A 12,273-nucleotide genomic window follows, 5' to 3' on the forward strand; every position below is an offset into this window, starting at 1 on the left:
ATGGTGGGGTTAAGTAAAATCAACCTCATAGTGGTGCCAAATGTTCCTGTGTGGTAAGTCCTGGGAAAGGTATAGGTCGTTCGGTCCAAGGTTGAGCTCGCTTCTGCCTAGGCTGGATGAGGTATACGTCGGCTTCTGAAGAACAGTAGTGGTAGATACCTGCAAAGACACTCCAACGCTCAAATAAAAAAGAGTGTGAGATGAGTATAATGCAATTTAAAGAGAATAGCATATCTTTGTTTTCTTTTATGCCCTCTTCTTATAGAGCGGATTAGGTTTTGTTTTGCTCTATAGTGTGGCTAACTTGTTTGACCTAATCGTTGCCCGATTCATGTATTGCGAAGGTTACATATAACCATCTCCTTTTTTTTCCTGCTAAGATAAAGATCCCTTTTTCTGTTTTATTTGGCACGTTTCTGATTTATAACATTAACGGGTACAAGCTATAACAAAAAAATGAAAACCAAACATGTTTTCAGTGCTTTTTTTTTTTTTTAAATTTGAAAACAATGATCAAAACAAACATATTTTCTAAAATTTTGAAAATTCGAAAACAAAAATAGTTTTCAAAAAATAAAAATTAAAAATAAAAATAGAAAACATTTCCTTGTATCAAACACTATCTTAGGTTTTCAAATGTAAACCTTTTATCTTGTTTACCTTATATAAACAATCATACGATGATATGGTCGTTGTAGAGTAGTATAATTCGGTTTTTAGATTATAGGCTACAACTTCACTAACTGCTATTAATTGTAGTGTTGATCTTCTCAATTAATTTTTTTACTAATTCTCTTGGATATTAGTGAGGTTGTGCTGGGAGTCCTAATAATATCTTTTTTAACAATTATTCGAATTATAGCTTATGACCACCGAATTATGAATATAACGGCCAGATTATGTGCAACAATGTCAATAGTGATTGTTTATGTATCATAAAAATTCTAACAATCTTTGATCTAATATCCAAATTATAGACTGTAACTATCGAATTATAGTGACTATATCAAGAACCTTTTTATGTTAGCGAGATTGTTAAGATGATAGTTTCTACAACTATTCCATAATATCATAATGTCTTTTTTCTAGATGTCTTTTTACCTGTGAATATGGTACGTTATTGCAATTGGCCTGAACAAGAACAACTTTTGCTTTCAGCATTTAGCTTAACAATATATGTGTGTATCAGTGTATGTATTCTCTCTAGGTGTGTTCTTTGTGTCTTACGTTGTAGTTTTGTATTTAGTAGTGTTTTATTCTCTTTGTAGCTAGTAACTAATGCTAACTAACGGGAAAAAATACATTGAAGAGGGGAAACAAAAGGGAAGAAAATAAGGAGAGTTTAGAAAACAATAACTTAATCTTCATTTCTCTCCAACAAATTACGCAAAAAGAGAAAGCTTTTGCATTGAAAGCAAACACATACATAAACATTGGCCTGTTCTCGATCATCATGTGCTTTTGCGCGCAATGCTAGATCTAAGATTGCAATAAATAAAATCGTTACAATCATGAGGAACAGGACCGCTTCATGAAGATCATAGAGATAATCTGAGTTCCAAATCAAGTTCTTGAGCTTCACTTGATTCAGAGTTGTGACTGCCTGAACCCACAGAACCACTCCTTTGTTTCTCTCTATCATTGTCATCATGTGACCCCTATAATATATACACAAATCATATTAATTGTCTTCCAAATACACTCCTTACATATATATGTATGCATGAAATTAGTAAAAAATCACACAAAAAATCAACTATAATTTAATTTATTAATGTATATTTTATATTGTTGATTAATTGGTAACATAAGTCATGTTACACATATTTCTTTAATATATAAGATTCCTTACATATAGGTTCAGAAACTGGAAAGGTATAGTGACCTTGGATTGAGAAGAAAACTGATTCTCCAACATGCCAGCATTAGAATTTTCCCATCTGTTTTGGGGAAAAAAAAAAAACAAAAACTCATCAAACTCGTCTGGCATATCAGCAAGCAGTAAACACAATAGAGAAAGTGTTGACTTATTAGTTAAATACCTTGCTGTATTTGTTGAGCGAGAATCACCATATCTCATGTTAGTTTTCTCGTATTCGGTTAGGCCCATCTGCATTATTGCCAAACAATTTTTGTCAAAAATCTCATCATATCGTAATCATATCACATACTAATATACTATACTAGGAATATTTTACGAAAAGAAATAGAATCTTGCGTGCACTCCACATCAGGTGGGTGACAAATTAAATTCAATCAGATGTACCGCAGTTACTACCAAATAAATTAAACCAAGATATATATGATGAAAAGTAAATGAAATGATAAAGTGAATTTGTTAAATTTTATGGAGAATATAGCAAAACATACAATAAATAGAATTAATGAGATGAGATTTAAAAAGAGGGTACCGTAATGTTGGTTTGGAAGGCATAAGAAGGGGAGTATGATGTAGATGAGGAAGAGTAAGAGAAAGATGACGATGGTGGTGATGAATATGCTGCCATTTGCGCTTTTGGATCATCCTGCATAAGAATATATATAGTGATGATGAATTTACAAGGCCAACTAGTTTTTAATTAACCAAAGAAAAATGGTACATTATCATCAGAATTTATTATTTTTAGACATTAGTTATCTATTAATATTTAAAAATATGAAATTTAAAGTATGTTATTAGATTTTGGAAATGTTTAATAACAAAAAAAATTTAATAAAAATCAATTAGAATTTACTTTATTTAGCTTTCATTAATTACTGTAGTAATTAATGAATGTTAAATAAAAAAAGTTTTGGCAATTTTTTTTCTTTCCAGCATTATTATTAAATTAAAAAAAATTATACTAAAAAAATTGAATTAACTACTAAAAAAAATTATACTAAAAAAATTGAATTTATTAGTATTTCTGTTCAGGAAACAGTAGCTAGCTAGGTAGAGAAAGGGTGTTAGTTTACATACATTAATATTGTTGAAAGTAGATGATGATGGATATGAAGAGAGACGATGATGATAAGCATAGGCCATTTGACTATGTAACCTAATCTTCTCCAATTGAGCAACACCGAGTCCTCTCTGTGGTTGCCTTGGCTGCTTCTCTGAGTTGCTATTCTTCTTCTTCCCTTTCCTTGATGAAGATGAAGAAGAACAAGAAGAAGAACCACCACTTGCTCCTCTTTCAATATTAGCTTCTCCAAAATAACTGCTCCCCATGCTTCCTCTTTCTTAATTAATTATGCTACGTTGGTGGATTGGGAAATGAGAGATCTGAGAGTGCTGCGTGCTGTATATGTTTATATATTGAAGGAAATGAAATAATTATTGCATCGCTGGTGGATCAGATTGTGTATAGATTTCCATGTTATATACACCTAGATTCCTTCTATATATATATATATCCTCGCTCTACTTACTACTTGCCCTCTATTTTATTGTTTTATCTTTTTCGTCAAATTAAAACAAAAATGCTTCTTCCCATCGACATACATCACTTTCTACTATTCTTATATATTGCATCCCCTACATCGGACACAAAGTTTAATTTAGCTACTAATAATGAATATGTTACATGCCTAATATATATTATTATTTTTTGTTGATGCATCTATATTTATAAGATTTTATACATAAAAAATATATAATTTGTACATATAAATTAATATATACAGTTTGCAATCATATTTTTTAAAATTTGTATATATAAATTAATAAAATTTTATTTATTAAAAATAATTTAATATTTATACTAGTCAAATAATAATAAAAAGTATTAAAAATTGCTAATCTTCAAGAGATTCTCGCTAATAATTGTAATTCGATAACAAAACTATACAAAGTATTATTCTGAGATATTATTTGTGTTTCTTTTTCTCTTAGAACTATATATAGTTTGTATTTGGTTTATATCATAAATTCTTAATTTTAAATTTTTAAGAAAATAAAAAGTAAATTGACTAATATTAAAAATTAATTTCTTATACTTAAATAAGATACAACAATTTCTATTTATATTCAAATCAATACATGTGTATCGTTAATTCCGCACACCTATACAATATATGTATGTTTCATAGGTTTAATAAAAGAAACCTTTAATTTATAATAATGAAGTATGTTATTTATTAGGTTTTTTTTTCTTATCCAATTGTTATACATTATATACGTTGGAGAGATCTCTGAAAGCGATCGTGTCTCATTTAATTAATATGTTAAATAAGCTGCCATGGTAGACATGCGTGGCCACGCGACATAAGGTATGCTGCAATGCAAAGTTATTTATTTTTAACTATATCTATAGGCATTGATGATTATAAAATATTACTTACATATGGAATATTTATATTGCTTTGAGCATGATTGCTTAGTGTTCTTGTGTAGAACTGCTTACCGTGTTAGAAGGGGTAGTTGAGAAGGGGAGCCACCAGTTCGCCGTTGTCACATCACCAAATGAGATGAATGTCTCCAAAGATTTTTGACGATCAAATCAGTATAAAATTCAAAAGATATAGGGTTAGAATTAAAGAAAAATACTTTTGAAAAGGACTTTGTCCGAGTATTTATAACATTTGCGTGATTCATTTTTTATTTTGGGTTTATACATCCTTAGCGCAGTATTTGTTTTGAGATATTGGGACTAAAATTAGAACATTAAATTTAGTATCATGTCTGTTGGTTCAGAAATTTTTGTCTTTATTTCTAAAATTTCAGTATTTCAGTATTTTTAAAAAATAAGAATACATGAGACTGAAATTTTGGGAGAGACTAAAATTTTAATAATATTTTATATCTAAAATCCTCTTATTTTAATTAATTAATTCTAACTTTATTTTTTGTGCAAATTAAATTAGAATTTTATTCTTATTTCCGTCTATATCTCCTACTTTACACCAAACATAATATTGAGACTTATTTCAGTCTCTATTTCTCAATCTCTGGGCTACCTAAATGAGCCGAGTACGTACTATTTGGCTAAACTTAGGAACTGAACCGTAACATTTAGCACTTTTAATTTTTGATCTCTCGACGATTTGTAAATATTTTCCTCCTTTATTATGTATCTATTTGTCTTGCGTAAAGATACATATAGGCTAGTGCTTTAATTTCAAGTATCTTATTAGTAATTAATAAGATTAATTTCTCTTAATTAAAATAATTAGGTAATTTAAATATGGTACATTTCATTTTAATTTATAGTGTCTTCTATATTATTGAAACAAAATATATACAACATGGATATCGTATGAGTGGAACAAGTGTGAGAATAACATGATTGATTTAATTATTTGTCTATGATTCTTCTTCTACTCTGTATGCTATTATTTTAAGGTACTTTCATTTTATATGTGATAATGTTGACGGCAGTGATTGATCGATGTAGATAACAAAACTTTAAGTGGGTTCCACAGTGCATGTGGTTTCCTAGCTCTCGGTCAATTTGTCTCGGCTCATAATAATACGTTAAACTTAGCTGTAAAATTGCTTAGTTAATTTAAGCAACTTACTACTATGAAAGTAAAGTAAATGTATATATGTAGTATTAATGATATTAATTCAGAGGTCCAATGATATATGCTTTTTGAATCAGATATCTCGGACCATTTTAATTTACGTGGTACAGAATGTGAAACCGAAACTAATAAAATTGAAATCATTCATTTTGATGGATTTATGATCCGCGCTTTCCTGTTGTGTGTTTCATTACTTTCATATATACTTATGGAAAGAATGTATATATGTCTAGGAGTGAGTATAAATATCGGATACCTAATTATCTATTCGAATCTGAACTAATTAAATTGGTTTTGAAATTAACGGATAATCAGATTTGATCCGAATTAAATTAATAACTCTCTTTAGTAATTAGTTCGGATAACAATTTTAAAATGCAAAATTTAAATTTGACCATGTATTAATTAAATAAAAATTTAAAAATTTAAAATATATATGTCTTTTAATGATTTTGAGTTTCTTTCTATTACACTTTTGTATTTAATTTTTAATGTGTTTGGTGTTTAATATGTTTGGATTTTAATGTCTTTAGTATTTAATATATTTAGATTTTAATGTGTTTAATTTTTAATATATTTAGTATTTAATATATTTAGATTATTTCTATTGATTTTACATATTTATTGTACTTACAGAATTTTTAAAATAAATTTTTTTTTTATAAATTTCTGTTTCATCGAGTACCTAATTTTCGAATCGAACCAATTTATTTTTAATCGATTTGGTTTAATTTCGGATATATACACAAAAAAATATATGCTAATTTTTTTAATTGGTTCAATTCTAATTTCACCTTAAATTCGAACCAACTCGATCTATGCTCACTCTGAATATGTCCCAAGGTATCTTGAATTTGGAACGATAGTTTAATAGGAGGGATTGACCTAAGGATAGATATATAGTATAACTGAAGCAATATTGATACATATAGTATAAATGATTATTGTGATGATTATAATAACGTGTTTATAATTAATTGCCGAAAGACTAAATCTAATTGAGCTGTTTCACGCATGATTTGTGGGACATATTTTATGAGTTGTTTGTGTGGTGGAAAGTGAGAATCCTCCAATCTGTTAATATGACATGTGAACCCATCCATTATTCAAAAGATTTACAAGAAAGTCTACTAATCCTCTCCAGAAAGATGTCAATTGAAGCTTAACGATGGAGTGTCTTGGAAGCATATATTCAGATTTTAAAGCTAGAATTTATTTTTTAAGGAAAGAAAGTACAAGGAATTAATTTTTACTTAGTTAAGAATAGTTAATTTTTTTAATTTTAAAAATTTTATTCTTTCAAAAGATTTAAATTTATGGTTCATAATTAAAGATTTAGAATTATAGATTTTTTATTTCAAATTTAGAATTTAAAATAAATAAAATAATTTTAAAAAATTAGTTTATGTTGATTAAAACAAATTAGTTCTATAATATTACTAATAAAATAATTTTTAAAAAATTAGTTGATGTTGATTAAAATAAATTAGTTCTATAATATTACTCAATAATGTTTGATAGTTTATAATTTTTAGAGTTATTATACGATAACAATCAATTAAAAAACTACGTTGATCACTTAAATTTTTTCATAATTTTATATAGTAAAGAAATAACAATTTTTAGATTAGAAAAGTTTAAGGACTAGCACTTTTATTAAAATTTGGTCAGCATTTAACTAAAAAAAATAAGTAATCTCACACCATTAAAAACATTAATAATAACTAATTAATAGTTATAAATCACAAAACCTGCTGTGCCTCTCTTTCACATTTTATAACTAGGAAAATAATAGAAACAAAATCCACATAGATTAGTTGGAGGAAGAGTAGGATTAATATAAGGTTAATGTAATAAACAAGAAAAAGAAGACAAAAGAAAGTGGAGGGAGATGTGAGGGAATATATGGTATCTACCATAGATTTGTATGCACATGCATCATTATTGCACACGATTTGCACAGCAAAACGATCCCTTGGGAGACGCTTTAAACCTTCCTACCACCACCAATTCCAAATCGAGGAATGCTAGGGAGCAGTAATTTTGGTGTGTTGTAATCATCAATTGGTCATCAATAATATTTTTAATGGTGTAAAATTACATCTAATGGTAGGAGATTATTCACTTTTGTTTTGATGATTAAGTGCTGGCTAGAAAACACAAAAGTTGCTGCCCCCTAGACTTTTCCTTCCAAATCAGCCACAACAATATATCAGATTTTGTCCCTTTTTTCCCATTTAATTGATGCACATATATTACACGCACGGGGACTTGAACCTAATATCTTCTCGTCATGGTTAAGGTTATGAAGATGTTATCTAGCTGTTTCTCTCTCTCAAATCGATTTTGTGTTTGATTACAGATTACTTCACAATATACATATGGATTAATCCCCTGTTCTATCTAATTTCATGCATGTACCCAATAATTAATGTATATATAATTACAGAATAAATTTTATATTCAACTTAAATATAAAGAGTAATTTGTTATTTAACAAGTATTTTTAGAATATTTATAAGAATTCAAATTAAAAAGATTATTAAGAACAATTTTTTTAGATATTTTAGAAATACATCACTTTGTTAGTTCTTTTTTTATTTGTAGATGATAGAAACCATCGTGATTGACATATATGTATCTTTTGAAGGAAGAAACTCAATCAAGAAAGTGATCTATTATCGTCAGTATATATAATAAAACTAGGAATCATTCTAATATCTAAGGTTTCACAACTTTTAATTAATAGAAATTTTTTATATCTATTACTAATAAAGACAATATTCTTGTTATAATTAATATATATTTATAATTATTCATGTATTTTAACTATCTACTTAAGTTTTTATAATAAGCAATTTTATGACATAATATTACAATTTTTATAATAATAAAAAAGTTCAGTATAAGATAAATTAAAATAAAAAATATTTTATATAAATTTTTCTTTAAGAAAATAGAAAAGAAAAGAAAAAAGGCTCTTGCATAAAAATGTATATAAACTATATAATTATTTTATATACTTTTAAACTATATATATATATATATTCGCGTTCTGAACTAATTGGAAGAGAAATAATATATTAGTTGTTCTGAATTTTCAGATAATAATAATAAAGTGTCCTCGCAACCTGAACTTATATTAAAAATGTGTATTATTAATTTATGTCCAATTATGAATCATGTGGCTACCTTATATATTTTGATTAGATCTCCTTAGCATACGATGCTTGGAAATATTTTGATTCCCACGGGATTCATGTTTTGCTTAGGTGGAAGATCTTCTTGCTATATTAAACTTAAAAAGTCTATGATAGTGTCTATATAAATAATAAAATAATTAGTTCTATATGTATTGGCACAAGTGGAATAATGGGTCGACCTTGGAAATTGCAAAGGGAAAATATGGTCCTGATAAATCCACATGTGGAGATGAATTAGAAAATTTATGGGAATGGAAATTGGAAATCCTTGGTTTTTTTAATTAAGATTATTAATGTTAAATCAATAAAAAATATTTAAAAATATAGAAGTATACTTAAATTTTATATTTTCGATAAGACTGAATTACAATTCTTTTTATGAAAAAAGAATTACCGAAACGAATTTGATGTGTTGAAAACCAAAATTTCGAAGTTATTATTTATATTTGAGTGTGGCACCCACACTAAATTCTAAAACTCAAATAAAATAATATCTCTGATTTTATTTTTATTTAATTTTAAATAAAAAATAATAATAACTTATTTATTTCAGTATTTATAATAATAAATAATGAGATCACCATTATTTAAATCATTTAATATAAAATAACTTAATTTACGATTATAATCAATATATATTGTTCATAAATAAATTAAAAAATAATAATTTCTAACAATGAGTTCTCTCATTTTTTAATTTTTTATAAAATATATTTTTTATTATATATTTTTTAAATAAGACTAAAAAACTATATAAAAAATATTAAATAATAAAATATCATATTTTATATATAAAATTAAAAAATCCATTTCTAGGATATAACACTTAGCTTGCCTTTAATTATTTTATATTTATATATAAATCTAACGAGTCCAATATAATTCATAAAGGTCCCATTGATTACTTGGAAATGGAGCATTACTAATGTGATCGGTCCTTTTGTCTCCTAAACCATATATAATATTAGAAAAATTTTAAGTATACCGAAAATATGGTTTTCAAGTTATTTTAATCATTGATTTTAATTAATATATATTATATATATTTTTTATAATTCAAATCAACATTAAAATAATTAGAACATCGATGTTTTTAATATATTTAAATTTTTTTTATAATATTATTTTGTTATTTATTTATTATATATTCATTCAGAAACCAACATCCTCAATGCTTTTATATAAAACTAGTGTATGTTCTCGTGCCCTGTACGGGATAATATATAAAATTATATAAAATTTTTTATTAAAATTTAAATGAAAAATATATAATAATTATTATTATAAATATTTTACAACTTAAAAATATTAAAAATAATTAATATTTGTTTTAATCAATTTGAATTAGTTGAATTGTCATTTTATTTATCTATTTAAGCAAGTATTTGGAGTTCAAATATCGTCTTGTAAGTATAACAATCCATTAGTTAGCAACAGACCCTTAATAAATAGAGCATTAATATGTGGTAGATTAGTTATCGATTTGCCGAGTTAAGAAATTCATAGAAAAAAATTATATGTCTTTAAAATATATTAATTTTTCATTAATAGCAATACTTATGGACTTTTGTCTTTGTTAAAATTTACTTGGAACAATTTTATTTATTATTATCATATTCATTCTTGAAGTCAAAACAATATGATCAACATTGTTACTTGTTAAAGCTTCACATTTTATGAAATAATTTTTAAATTTTCAAATTTATAAACTTATGTCATTACAAAAGTTATTAGATCGATTAATATTTCTTTATAACATGGTGTACCGAAACACCATCTTTAAGTATTAGTTAGTGTGAAGAGAAACCAATAACAACTTTGTTATTCAATATATAATTTATTCCATTGAAAAATAAATTAATATTTCCTAAACTTGTAAATACATTTTCTTCTAATTTCTTACACCATTTTATTTGACAATATTTACCATTAAAAAATAACAAATGTCCTTACTATCCTACAATATATATGATGTACAAAGTAATTTCTTATCTTAAAATTAATTCAAGTTAGTGAGATAAAATTTAAAATATTTTTTTATTTTTTTACTCAAACTTAAATTTAAATTTAAAATTGATTAACAACTCATCCTTTTTTAATTTTAATAAAAAAATAAATTAGTTAGATACAAAATATTCAGTATTTAATAATTTCAATTATTTAAATTTTAATTACCAAAAATTGGATTAAAAATTAATTATAAACTTAATAATCGATAATATATATTATATTAGTACATAAATAATGATATCCAATGTATTGATTATTTATTTTTTTTGACAGAATTAATGTATAATCTATTGAGGATTGATTTATTATCCAAAAATTTTTTCATAAACTTTGTAATATGTAAAAATAGTGATCTTATTTTTTATTATTATTTAAAAAATTCTTCATAATTTTTTAATTATGTAATTAACCTAATTAATAACCTTTATTATTACTTTTATGCTAAAAAATATCAATTTATACTATTTACATATTTTTTCACTACTAATAAATAAATAAGTATTTGCATTATTATATTTATTGTCCTAAATGATGACTTAAGTTACTTATTTTGTATGTTAAATAATATTTTGTATGTTAAATTTATTAAATATTAAGATGAAAAAATTGTTCAATAAATTATATATCATATATAACAATCCTTGATATATATAATGTCAGATTGTCTATTTTAATTATGTGAGTGATTATTGTTATTTTTATTTTTTTGTTATATTAAAAAATAATATTTAAAACTAAAAAAGAGATAATTAATTTTTTTAATTTGAATTAAAAAATATCTTGTAAATATATCCAACTTTTATATATACTAAGTGTTATAATATTAAATAGTATAGTATTTATTATAACAATGACTCAAACTATTAATCCACAATATATTTGGATCTAGTAAAACTTCAACGCAAGTAAGATCAACTAAAATCCATTGTTAGGTCCCAAATCTAATTTAGATATTCATTATCTTAAAGGCCCAATGCAGATGAAGTTCATGCGTCCCTTTTTAGATCGGCTCAGATTGGATCTCCGTTGCTAGTTAGATATGGTAATGAGTATTCAGAGGAGTGTGAGAAGCCCCCTTTCCATCCTTCACTTCTATTTTAAAAAAAAATGCTCTCGATCCTTCTCCGTTATTACAAGTTCCTGTTTAATTACCCCTTAGGGAACGCAGATCTCCTCGGATATCTACGAATATTCTTTGAAAATTTTTGAAAAAAATTAATACAAAAAGACATAATATAATAATCATAAAATAATCAATTCAATATAATTCAACACAATTTATAACATATTCGTTATGAAAAATAACATTTCAAAAGGAGAAAATATAAAAATATATTCCAACATAATAACATAACATAACATTTTTTGGATGATATTGAGCGACGTAGTGATGGACTTGAGAGGTAGAGAAAGTGAGTTAGAGAGAGAGGATCGAGGCTGAGAATGAGTCTAGAAGAAAAAGGAAGAATTTGAATTGGAGGCAGAAATTAGGGTTACTAAATTCAAGGAATGGATTTATGTATATATAAATTAGGATAAATTAATAATTTTATAT

General features: G+C 25.4%; 1 protein-coding gene across 2 annotated transcripts; it reads right to left on the bottom strand.

Annotated features, from left to right (window-relative positions):
* Positions 1-1,382: 1,382 nt before the first annotated feature.
* LOC112738076 (protein SPEAR3) lies at positions 1,383-3,357 on the bottom strand. Of its 2 annotated transcripts, none has more exons than XM_025788352.3 (5): positions 2,960-3,357; positions 2,412-2,525; positions 2,043-2,110; positions 1,853-1,940; positions 1,383-1,658 (listed from the first exon to the last, which is right to left on the bottom strand). In XM_025788352.3, exons 1-5 carry the CDS (start codon positions 3,209-3,211, stop codon positions 1,539-1,541), a joined length of 642 nt encoding a protein of 213 aa, XP_025644137.1. In that variant the 5' UTR covers positions 3,212-3,357; the 3' UTR covers positions 1,383-1,538. The 2 variants fall into 2 exon arrangements, with proteins under 2 accessions (XP_025644137.1, XP_025644139.1); XM_025788354.3 differs by having other exon boundaries at positions 1,886-1,940; positions 2,960-3,343.
* Between the last annotated feature and the right edge of the window lie 8,916 nt (positions 3,358-12,273).

This window comes from Arachis hypogaea, chromosome 13, assembly GCF_003086295.3.
Source record: "Arachis hypogaea cultivar Tifrunner chromosome 13, arahy.Tifrunner.gnm2.J5K5, whole genome shotgun sequence".
Lineage (NCBI taxonomy): Eukaryota > Viridiplantae > Streptophyta > Magnoliopsida > Fabales > Fabaceae > Arachis > Arachis hypogaea.